General features: G+C 41.2%; 1 protein-coding gene across 2 annotated transcripts in view; it reads left to right on the forward strand.

The window, feature by feature from the left end:
- soat2 (sterol O-acyltransferase 2) overlaps positions 1 to 13,491 on the forward strand; it is a 127,116-nt gene that overhangs the window by 16,940 nt on the left and 96,685 nt on the right. For both annotated transcript variants that reach the window (XM_061937765.1, XM_061937766.2), the window contains exon 2: positions 9,746 to 9,862. In XM_061937765.1, coding sequence (XP_061793749.1) covers positions 9,784 to 9,862 — 79 coding nt within the window. In that variant the 5' untranslated portion in view covers positions 9,746 to 9,783. The remainder of the gene's footprint in view (positions 1 to 9,745; positions 9,863 to 13,491) is intronic.

Genomic DNA, 13,491 nt, shown 5'->3' on the forward strand with positions numbered 1-13,491 from the left:
CGTTGTAAAAATGTGTAGAATAAATAATACATTTCAACATATCTGCCAACGAAGATTTGCTTCACCCTGTGACAGTCATTTTGATAGTAGGCTATTATAGCTAATATAGACACTTACCTCATGTGTTGCCTTCATTATAACACTTATATAAGGCTTTTAAAGTCATTTTGATAATAGGCTATTATAGCTAATATAGACACTTACCTCATGTGTTTCCTTCATTATAGCACTTATATAAGGCTTTTAAAGTCATTTTGATAGTAGGCTATTATAACTAATATAGACACTTACATCATGTGTTGCCTTCATTATAACACTTATATAAGGCTTTTAAAGTCATTTGGATAGTTGGCTATTATAGCTAATATAGACACTTACATCATGTGTTGCCTTCATTATAACACTTATATAAGGCTTTTAAAGTCATTTTGATAGTAGGCTATTATAACTAATATAGACACTTACCTCATGTGTTGCCTTCATTATAACACTTATATAAAAGGCTTTTAAAGTCATTTTAATAGTAGGCTATTATAGCTAATATAGACACTTACCTCATGTGTTGCCTTCATTATAACACTTATATAAGGCTTTTAAAGTCATTTTGATAGTACACTATTATAGTTAATATAGACACTTACCTCACATGTTGCCTTCATTATAACACTTATATAAGACTTTTCATTTTTTGCGGCTCCTGACACATAGGTTTTTTTTGTATTGGGCTAGGCAATATGGCTGAAAACTGTATCACGATATAAGTTTTATATCGGTCGATATCAATAACTATTGATATTTTTTATGACCTATCTAAAATAAGGACCAGGAGAAAAATATATGTAATGTAAACATTTGTATTTCAAATGTAACCCTTCCTCTGATTACAATCCCCTCAGCTATCAAGGCAGAAAGGAAGGGAAATGTCAACATCAATCCATCCATCCATTTTATACCGCTTGTCCCTTTCGGGGTCGCGGGGGGTGCTGGAGCCTATCTCAGCTGCATTCAAACAGTGTTTCCAAAATTCTAAAATCACATTGAACACTTGACAATAACTTCCTAAAATGAATGTGCAAAAAATAGAAATATGCACTAAATGTTAAATAAAGTGTAAAAAAATAGTGCCAAGTGTGACAATGTAAATATATAGAGAAACATGAGAATAACTATTTTCTGCATGTTTAATGCCAGGAAGTTAAGGCTCAGCAGAGTGCTCTGGGTGAGTGTTGGTGTGGTCTTTGGTCTGACTACGGTCCGTTTTGAAAAAAAATCCCAAAAACTTCCGTACTGTTGAGGTGACTTTCAGGGTTTATCAACAATTTCTTCTCTGCAGCTCTCATTTTTACTTTCGCTTCTCACTCCATGCAAAGAATCAACTTCTAGACAATAAGATGGTGCAACTAAACGTGATAAGTGATACTGTTACCTGATTGGCTGTTAGCGTGTCCCTCCCACTGAGCAGTGATGACTTCCTGTGTTGCTTGGTTACTAGGGGGCGAATGCCTTTTTTCATGCAACCAACCTTGCTTTGCAACTTCCGGTTTCTTGAGATTGATAGAAAAAAAGATATATATATATATATATATATATATATGTGTGTATACATATATAAATATGTGTATATACTGTATATATATATATATATATATATATATATATATATATATATATATATATATATATATATATATATATATATATATATATATATATATATATATATGTGTATATATATATATATATATATATATATATATATGTATGTGTGGGAAAAAAAAAATCACAAGACTATTTCATCTCTACAGGCCTGTTTCATGAGGGAGGGTTCCCTCAATCATCAGGAGATTTTAATGGGAGCATTCACATACCATGGTTTATATAGGGCACAGAGTGGGTGGGTACAGGCTGGCGTAGGGGCGTGGTGATCGGCTCATGTGTTACCTAGGAGGTGTTTCCGTCTGTGGCGGCATGCTGTTACAATTTCGCTGCGCTTGTTGAGGGATGACAGGTCTGGACGGTAAATAATAAACAGTTTCTCTTTCAAGCATAGGTTGCATCTTTTATTACCACTATTGTAAGGTGTGCTGGATGCAAGAATTTGCCATGTTATTGAATATTCAACATTATTGTCTTTGAGGTCCCAAATGTGTTTGCTGAGTTCTGTGGTATTCCGCAGGTTTTGGTTTCTGAAAGAAGCCTTGTGATTGTTCCATCTGGTTTTGAATTTTCCCTCGGTTAATCCTACATATGTGTCGGATGTGTTAATGTCCTTGCGTATTACCTTAGATTGGTAGACAACTGATGTTTGTAAGCACCCCCCGTTGAGAGGGCAATCAGGTTTCTTTCGACAGTTACAGCCTTGGTTGGTTTTGGAGTCGCTCTGTCCGGGGGCCGACGGCTCATTTGCAATTGTTTTGTTGTGGTGTGAGATGATTTGTTGTATATTGTTCATACAGCTGTAGCTCAATTTAATGTTGTTCTTGTTGAATACTTTTCTTAGGGTGTTGTCTTTGGGAAAGTGTTTGTCAATCAGATTGAGGAATTTGTGTCCAATGTTAGTTGAGACGTTTTTGCTGTATGGGGGGTTGTACCAGATGATGTCGTTTCGTTTTCTGTTCTTTTTTGGTTGGTTTCCTGGCGTGGGTTCATAGGTGAGGGTGAAATTGTATCCGCTTTCATCAAGGGCTTTTTGGTACGGGGGGGTTGCTTGGTCAAATTCAGCTTTGCTAGATGACAGCATCGATAGCCTTTTATTAATTCCGGTAGGTATTCTTTTCGTGGTGGTGGGTGGGTGGTTGCTGTCATGGTGCACGTATTGGAGTGTTGTGTTGGGTTTCGTGAATGGTTGGTAGCTGTTATTTCTCAGGTTGAAAGTGACGTCAAGGAAGTTGACGGTTTGCTTGTTGGCTTCAATCGTGATCCGTAGGCCGTTCTCTTTGAAAATTTGGCATATGCGCTTCTTGGTATTCTCGCTGCTCCTTGGCGAGGCGCGACACACTGCCAGTCCGTCATCACGGTAAATACCAAGGTTCAGATTGAGGCTAGCGAGCTGGGAGAGGAGGAAACTCCCAACGAGTTCACACGTTTCTGCTCCGTCAAAACTTCCCATAGTGACGTCAAATGTTGCATTGTTCTTTTTTTGCCATGGTGTACTGTTGTGGATGAGAATGGAGTTTTTTGCGTGGATGATGATGTTTCTTTCGTTGCCTGTGATTGAGTCGTAGTCTGAGGCGAAGTCTAGTGCTTGAGTCAGTTGGTCTTGCGTGATGGAAGGGTAAAATTCTTCGATATCAAAGGAGATAAAGTTGTGCTGTTGTTTGTCTTGGATGTTGTTGAACCATTTGATTACTGCTGCTGTATTTCTCCATTGGTTGAGTGGTGTTTTGTCCTTGATTTTTGTGTTGACTCTGTCCAGGATTATTTTGCTGATTTTTCCTATTTCAGATTTAGTTGGGTTTATTAGTCGGCATGTTGGGTTATTTGCGAAGTTGGGTTTGTGGTCCTTCAATGTGATGAAGCCTTCATCACATTGTGTGAACTCGTTGGGAGTTTCCTCCTCTCCCAGCTCGCTAGCCTCAATCTGAACCTTGGTATTTACCGTGATGACGGACTGGCAGTGTGTCGCGCCTGGCCAAGGAGCAGCGAGAATACCAAGAAGCGCATATGCCAAATTTTCAAAGAGAACGGCCTACGGATCACGATTGAAGCCAACAAGCAAACCGTCAACTTCCTTGACGTCACTTTCAACCTGAGAAATAACAGCTACCAACCATTCACGAAACCCAACACAACACTCCAATACGTGCACCATGACAGCAACCACCCACCCACCACCACGAAAAGAATACCTACAGGAATTAATAAAAGGCTATCGATGCTGTCATCTAGCAAAGCTGAATTTGACCAAGCAACCCCCCCGTACCAAAAAGCCCTTGATGAAAGCGGATACAATTTCACCCTCACCTATGAACCCACGCCAGGAAACCAGCCAAAAAAGAACAGAAAACGAAACGACATCATCTGGTACAACCCCCCATACAGCAAAAACGTCTCAACTAACATTGGACACAAATTCCTCAATCTGATTGACAAACACTTTCCCAAAGACAAAACCCTAAGAAAAGTATTCAACAAGAACAACATTAAATTGAGCTACAGCTGTATGAACAATATACGACAAATCATCTCAAACCACAACAAAACAATTGCAAATGAGCCGTCGGCCCCCGGACAGAGCGACTCCAAAACCAACAAAGGCTGTAACTGTCGAAAGACACCTGATTGCCCTCTCAACGGGGGGTGCTTACAAACATCAGTTGTCTACCAATCTACGGTAATACGCAAGGACATTAACACATCCAACACATATGTAGGATTAACCGAGGGAGAATTCAAAACCAGATGGAACAATCAAAAGGCTTCTTTCAGAAACCAAAACCTGCGGAATACCACAGAACTCAGCAATCACATTTGGGACCTCAAAGACAATAATGTTGAATATTCAATAACATGGCAAATTCTTGCATCCAGCACACCTTACAATAGTGGTAATAAAAGATGCAACCTATGCTTGAAAGAGAAACTGTTTATTATTTACCGTCCAGACCTGTCATCCCTCAACAAGCGCAGCGAAATTGTAACAGCATGCCGCCACAGACGGAAACACCTCCTAGGTAACACATGAGCCAATCACCACGCCCCTACGCCAGCCTGTACCCACCCACTCTGTGCCCTATACAAACCATGGTATGTGAATGCTCCCATTAAAATCTCCTGATGATTGAGGGAACCCCCCCTCATGAAACAGGCCTGTAGAGATGAAATAGTCTTGTGATTTTTTTCCCCACACATACATATATTGCGCTCTACTACGGTATCGAGCACTATTTTTTGGATAACCTTATTAAGACATATATATATATATATATATATATATATATATATATATATATATATATATATATATATATATATAAATATGTGTATATACTGTATATATATATATATATATATATATATAATATATATATATATATATATATATATATATATATATATATATTTATATATATATATATATATTTATATATATATACAGTTTATACACACATATATATTATATATGTGTGTATATATATATATATATATATATATATACACACATATATATATTTATATATATATATATATATATATATATATATATATATATATATATATATATATATATATATATATATATATAATTGTTTCATCACCCAGCCTTAGTTCCTTGAATCCTTGAATAAATGACCAATATTGCAGTCTAAAACAACACATTTGTCAATATGAACAAATATCAAATACTTATGCTTGCATATTAGTCACACATACACATTTCCAAGGCAGAAGCGCATTGCAAAAGTATCCAGTAGCAAACGTGTCCGCATCATTCAACTTACTGCTTCCTGAAGTTAACTTTATGACTCATTGTGTCGCCAAAATACAATTACCACTCAACTTTAGCTTAATTAAATCAATCAATCAATCAATGTTTATTTATATAGCCCTAAATCACAAGTGTCTCAAAGGGCTGCACAAGCCACAACGACATCCTCGGTACAGAACCCACATATTTATAGAAAGCATAATTTAATTCCGGACAGTTACTAGTAACTATGTTAGTGTTTTTCATACCTACCATTTTACTTGATCAAACTTTTTCTAATATTCCACACAACAAAATATTAAAATGATGTATGATTTGTGCTTTGGATCAATATTGTAACCAACTAATACTCAAGGCTCCAGAATCGGTTGTGTTACATTTGCACTGCATCGCCACCTTAGTTGTTCACATTTGCATTGTGTTCATGGCAACAATATAGTAAATAAATGTTATTATATAGTGTGACGTCGCTTGTGCAACTTATCAGTGAATTCAGAGCCTCAGCTTTATCGTTTGTTTACATTATTTGCTGAACCTGAAGTGACTGGTGATAACGTTTATCTTCTGGAAAAGCTTGAGAGGCTACCTCCGTTCAAAAATCCTCCAGCCGATTTTTCTGCACGTAAAGTCTAGGGAAAAGACATTTGTTATTGTTCTTATTACAGTAACTCAGTGGTTCTCTAACTTTTTTCACCAAGTAACACCTCAGAAACTCTCCATAATGACCGATAATGTGACAGTAGCATAGTAGGCCAAAGTATTCATTAAAAGCAAGGCCGGAGTTGTATTTATCAAGTACAAACCCCGTTACCATATGAGTTGGGAAATTGTGTTAGATGTAAATATAAACGGAATACAATGATTTGCTAATCATTTTCAACTCATATTCAGTTGAATATGCTACAAAGACAACATATTTGATGTTCAAACTAGGGATGTCCCGATCCGATATTTGGATTGGATCCGCTGCCGATATTTGCCAAAAATTGCGTATCGGCAAGGCATGGGAAAATGCTGATCCAGATCCAGTTTTTTAAAAACTCCGGTCCGTGTTTTCCAACGCACCTATTTAAATAATACATTCCACTTTTCTGCTGCTCCGTAAATTCCGTTACGCATTTTCCAGCACACCTTCAACACATCCACAATTCTCACGCAGTTGCTTTTAGCTGCTGGCATTACACGACAGGCTCTTCTCACTCTTTCCTGTGTCTCCCTCTCCCAGACAGCGAGCGCACCTTCTTACACACGTCACATACTGTCACGTCATACGTCACATACGTATACGCCCTCGCGCAGCAGAGAGCGAGGTAGCGGCATGGCTAACGTTAGCTGTGATGCTAGCACAGCCGCTAAGGTGCGCGCCTGCTCAAGCGTCCTCTGCGCACGGCCAATCTATGCCACGCACAAAATCAAATAAAAAAATAAGCGCATAACAATTTTCGACACACGGACACGACAGAGACAACAGTTTTCGTCATCATTGTTCAAATATTGTGACGTCTGTCGAGACGCTTATCTCCATTCGGTGCCACACGTCCACACCATCAAAATGCAGTGGCAAAAATTTACACATCAATACCGTATGAATAAATTTGTGATTTTTTTAGTTGTGATTTCCTTCTCTGCATGAAAGTTTAAAAGCAGCATATATTAATGCAGTATGAAGAAGAATGTTTTAATGTAGACATGCAAGCCTTGAAAGAACATTTTGAAAATCAAGACTACATTTCCTGCAAATGGGTGCATTTCTACCCTATATTTTAACTTTAGATTTATTCTCATATCAAACTCTTTTGGCTGTCTTTTTGACACTTACATCCGGCGCCCCCCTCCACACCTTGGATTATAAATAATGTAAATAATTCAATGTGATTATCTTGTGTGATGACTGTATTATGATGATAGTATATATCTGTATCATGAATCAATTTAAGTGGACCCCGACTTAAACAAGCTGAAAAACTTATTGGGGTGTTAGTATTTATTTTATTTATTTATTTATTTATTTATTATTTATATTTATATTTATTATATATTTATTATTATTATATTTATATTTATTATTTATTTATTTTATTGTTAGTATTTAGTGGTCAATTGTACGGAATATGTACTTCACTGTGCAACCTACTAATAAAAGTCTCAATCAATCAATCAAAACACATAGAATCATCATACTGCTGTGATTTTATGCATCAAGTGTTCATTCAAGGCTAAGGCAAAATATCGAGATATATATCGTGTATCGCAATATGGCCTTAAAATATCGCAATATTAAAAAAAGGCCATATCGCCCAGCCCTAGTTCAATGATGCCATTTCTGTTTGTCATGTAAAATTTTGTTTATTTTGTGTTTATCCTTGAATAAACAGGTCAGTTTCTTGTTACCAACCATTGTGTATTATTCAAACTCCCCTAATTCAGCTGGCTAGTTGTTATCAAGAGTACTAAAACCCTTTTCAACATGATTCTGACAACTAAGTAGGCTAAATAACTTTAAACTTTAATACATGCTCGGATAGGCCAGTATCGGTATCGGTCAGTATCGGTATCGGATCGGAAATGCAAAAACAATATCGGTATCAGATCAGAAGAGCAAAAACCTGGATCGGGACATCCCTAGTTCAAACTGATAAACATTTTTTTTTTGCAAATAATCATTAACTTTTGAATATGATGCCAGCAACACGTGACAAAGAAGTTGGGAAAGGTGGCAATAAATACTGATAAATTTGAGGAATGCTCATCAAACACTTATTTGGAACATCCCACAGGTGAACAGGCAAATTGGGAACAGGTGGGTGCCATGATTGGGTATAAAAGTAGATTCCATGAAATGCTCAGTCATTCACAAACAAGGATGGGGCGAGGGTCACCACTTTGTTAACAAATTCGTGAGCAAATTGTTGAACAGTATTAGAAAAACCTTTCTCAACCAGCTGTTGCAAGGAAATTAGCGATTTCACCATTTACGGTCCGTAATATCATCAAAAGGTTCAGAGAATCTGGAGAAATCACTGTACGTAAGCAGCTAAGTCTGTGACCTTCGATCCCTCAGGCTATACTGCATCAACAAGCGACATCAGTGTGTAAAGGATATCACCACATGGGCTCAGTCACACTTCAGAAACCCACTGTCAGTAACTACAGTTGGTCGCTACATCGCTGGGCCCGAGCTCATCTAAAATGGACTGAAACAAAGTGGAAAAGTGTTCTGTGGTCTGACGAGTCCACATTTCAAATTGTTTTTGGAAACTGTGGACGTGGTGTCCTCTGGACCAAAGAGGAAAAGAACCATCCGGATTGTTATAGGCGCAAAGTTGAAAAGCCAGCATCTGTGATGATATGGGGGTGTATTAGTGCCCAAGACATGAATAACTTACACATCTGTGAAGGCGCCATTAATGCTGAAAGGTACATACAGGTTTTGGAGCAACATATGTTGCCATCCAAGCAACGTTACCATGGACGCCCCTGCTTATTTCAGCAAGACAATGCCAAGCCACGTGTTACATCAATGTGGCTTCATAGTAAAAGAGTGCGGGTACTAGACTGGCCTGCCTGTAGTCCAGACCTGTCTCCCATTGAAATTGTGCGGCGCATTATGAAGCCTAAAATACCACAACGGAGACCCCCGGACTGTTGAACAACTTAAGCTGTACATCAAGCAAGAATGGGAAAGAATTCCACCTGAGAAGCTTAAAAAAGGTGTCTCCTCAGTTCCCAAACGTTTACTGAGTCTTGTTAAAAGGAAAGGCCATGTAACACAGTGGTGAACATGCCCTTTCCCAACTACTTTGGCACGTGTTGCAGCCATGAATTTCTAAGTTAATTATTATTTGCAAAAAAAAATTAAGTTTATGAGTTTGAACATCAAATATCTTGTCTTTGTAGTGCATTCAATTGAATATGGGTTGAAAAGGATTTGCAAATCATTGTATTCCGTTTATATTTGCATCTAACACAATTTCCCAACTCATATGGAAACGGGGTTTGTATATTTAATGTTTTTGGCCACTGTAACAATACAAACAGTATTGTTTGTTTGTAACATGTAAGGAGAAACGAAAATATGTAAAATGTGTGATGTATCCTGTTGAAACTGTAAATATCTTCGAAATAAACTTCAATCAACCAAATATTGAATCAAATTTTTGGTATGAATGCAGCTGGGATAGGCTCCAGCCAGCCCTGCGACCCCAAGAGGGACAAGCGGTAGAAAATTGATGAATGGAGATATTTGGCGTACCACTCGAGGGAGCACACACCACAGATGAGAGTCACTTATAAATGTATATGCTTTTATTTGGACAGAATTCACTACTGAAGGCCTGGTTGTCAGTGTGGTCGTCATGGCGACTGCCCAGCCACCTAATGGACTAAAACACAGGAGCATCACAGCCTTTACAGCGAGTAACACCTCCAGTCTTGGTATGAGAAACTTTTTTTTGTCTGCTAAACATTTCCACCTGGGATAATAAACACACTAGCACTCACAAAAAAGTTGGGATGTTCAACTTACGGGTGACATTTTAGGGATGAAACTAAAATGCAATTTTGACCTTTACAGGAATTTGATCTTCTGTACACTCTGTCCAACTTCCAATTTTTGTTTTATTACTTTTCACACAACTTCCTGTTCTCTAGCAAAGAAATGAATGGCAAAGGTTAAAAATTAACAGAAGCATCTCTAACTTTTTGTGAGTGGTGCATATTTATGTTTGTTGCAATATTGTTGCCTTTTATTTACACTCTTCAAAGTAATACATAGTAGAGATGTCCGATAATATCGGCTTGCCGATATTATCAGCCGATAAATGCGTTATAATGTAATATCGGAAATTATCGGTATCGTTTTTTTTATTATCGGTATCGTTTTTTTTGTTTTTTTTTATTAAATCAACATAAAAAACACAAGATACACTTACAATTAGTGCACCAACCCAAAACAAACCTCCCTCCCCCATTTACACTCATTCGCACAAAAGGGTTGTTTCTTTCTGTTATTAATATTCTGGTTCCTACATTATATATCAATATATATCAATACAGTCTGCAAGGGATACAGTCCGTAAGCACACATGATTGTGCGTGCTGCTGGTCCACTAATAGTACTAACCTTTAACAGTTAATTTTACTCGTTTTCATTAATAACTACTTTCAATGTAACTGTTTTTATATTGTTTTACTTTCTTTTTTATTCAAGATTTAAAGTTAGTATTATTTGCGGATGATACAACAGCGTTGTGTTCAGGAGAGAACACACAGAAGATACTACAAATAATAACAGAAGAAATTAACAAATTAAAAAGATGGTTTGACAAAAACAGACTATCGTTGAATCTCAGTAAAACTAAAATAATGCTATTTGGTAACAGTAGAAGAGAAAGTCATACACAAATACAAATAGACGGAATAGAAATTGAAAGAGTAAATGAAACCAAATTTCTAGGTATAATGATTGATGATAAATTGAACTGGAAATTGTTACGGCGCACGCGCAGTCTGATTCTCCCTCCTCTGCGGGAACACTTGGAGGCTCCGTCTGTGCGCACCTCGGGACACGCCCACGGGTGCGCACATCCAGGAACGCCCCTCGCGCGTCTCCGCCCTGCTGCAGCCACCAGCTGCAATCACTCGCTGGCAATCATCACACCTGGAACTGATGAGGGCGAGCTGTTTAAAAGACCAGTGGACCCTAGGATCGGCGCGGGAACTTAGTTTTACTGTTGTGTTTACTGAGGGGAGGTGACGGCAAACAGACACCAGGGGACAGTATATACAATTATTTATTATATATATATAGTCAATACATATATATATATATATATAAATAATAATAAACAATACTACTGACCTAAGGAAATAGAGTGTGAACTATATCCAAAAGGGAATGGTGTAAGACTGTGTAGAATTTAACTGAAGTGAGTGTTACCAACGTGTTGAACGAGATACGCGGAAGTCCAGGGGGCAGGCAGATGATCCGGGGCGAGAGCGAGGCGTCAGAATCCAGGGGCGAGCAAGAGGTCGAGGAACGAAGGAGGCAGTCAGAGTCCAGAGGGAGATCCAGGGACAAGTGAGACGCACAGCTCACTTTCCAGGTGACGAAGGGTACTGCGGGGACACGGGAGAAGACAAGGGACAAATCAAGGCACGGAGAGGAAACACGAATAGAGAGCATGAAGCTTGTTGCTTACGGTACACCATGAGAAAACTAAGTTCCCGCGCCGATCCTAGGGTCCACTGGTCTTTTAAACAGCTCGCCCTCATCAGTTCCAGGTGTGATGATTGCCAGCGAGTGATTGCAGCTGGTGGCTGCAGCAGGGCGGAGACGCGCGAGGGGCGTTCCTGGATGTGCGCACCCGTGGGCGTGTCCCGAGGTGCGCACAGACGGAGCCTCCAAGTGTTCCCGCAGAGGAGGGAGAATCAGACTGCGCGTGCGCCGTAACAGTATCCCCCCTATGGACAGATTCCAGATGTCCTGGAAGTCGAACCCCCGAAAAAACAGGAACAACAGACAAGGGAGGGGAGAGGGGCGAACTGGTGGTGGGTCGCCGGCCCAAGTGTCCCCGAATCCACCGAGGACGAGTCTGATGGCGGCGGCGAGAAGAACGCCGCTGAAGCCGGCGAGGCGGGCGACCAAGGGACGACCACCATCTTGGCCGTCGGGAAGGCAGACGTGAATGGCGCCGTGGTGCGTCCCGCTGGAACCGAAGAGGAGGGCGGCGCCGTGGTGCGTGCCGCCGGCAACGAAGAGGAGGGCATCGCCGTGCTGCGTGCCGCCGGCAACGAAGAGGAGGGCGGTGCCGTGGTGCGTGCCGCCGGCAACGAAGAGGAGGTCGGCGCCGTGGTACGGCCCGCCAGACATGAGGAGGAGGGCACGTTGTTGTCTGAGGCGAAGAGGAAGACGCCGTCGTCTGAGGCGTGGAAGCAGCGGACGTCATCGGCGAGGCAGGCGTGGAGGAAGACGCCATCGGCAAGGTAGGCATGGAAGCAGCGGACGTTGGCAGCGCCGGAGACGAGGAGGACGGCTGAGGATCAGGCCAAGGTGCTGAGGTCGGCGCTGCCGGCCGAGGGGCAGAGGTTGAGGCCAGCCTGGAAGCTGGAGGAGACGCAGGGGTCAGCCTGGGAGCTGGCGGAGACGAGGGGACCAGCCTGGGAGCTGGTGCTAGCTCGGACGCTAGCCGAGGGACTGGTGCTAGCTCGGACGCTAGCCGAGGGACTGGTGCTAGCTCGGACGCTAGCCGAAGGACTGGTGCAAGCTCGGACGCTAGCCGAGGGACTGGTGCTAGCTCGGACGCTAGCCGAGGGACTGGTGCTAGCTCGGACGCTAGCCGAGGGACTGGTGCTAGCTCGGACGCTAGCCGAGGGACTGGTGCTAGCTCAGACGCTAGCCGAGGGACAGGTGCTAGCTCGGACGCTAACCGAGGGACAGGTGCTAGCTCGGACGCTAGTCGAGGGGCTGGTGCTAGCTCGGACGCTAGCCGAGGGGCTGGTGCTAGCTCGGACGCTAGCCGAGGGGCTGGTGCTAGCTCGGGAACAGGTGCTGGTAGCGTGGTTGGTGGGTGCGGCCAGGCAAACTGAAAGATCGATGGTAGCGGTCTTGCTGGCCGCAGCTGTGCTACCTCACCAGCACGGCTGTCGGTACCATTCCCCCCCTCCAAAGGCGGATTCCAGACGCTTCCAGTAGACTGAGGAACAGACACTGAGGGTGGAAAGAGGGTGTCCAGGCGGCGAGAAAATTCTTCCTTGCCCATATTGCTACTAAACATGCCTTTCCACGACATGTCGACAGGACCAGACAAATCCTCCCGTGATGAGCGAAAAAAAGAAAAAGACAGTGAATGGGGAAAAAAGAGAGAAAAAAAAAATAATTCACAGGGGGCGGAACGAAAGTCACTAGGGGCGGGGCTAAGGAACTGTGCCATCAGGTCCTTTAATAATTTTGGCGGGAACTTACTGTTGTGTTTACTGAGGGGAGGTGACGGCAAACAGACACCAGGGGGCAGTATATACAATTATTTATTATATATATAGTCAATATATATATATATATATAT

Source organism: Nerophis lumbriciformis, linkage group LG03 (assembly GCF_033978685.3).
Source record: "Nerophis lumbriciformis linkage group LG03, RoL_Nlum_v2.1, whole genome shotgun sequence".
Taxonomy (NCBI): Eukaryota; Metazoa; Chordata; class Actinopteri; order Syngnathiformes; family Syngnathidae; genus Nerophis; species Nerophis lumbriciformis.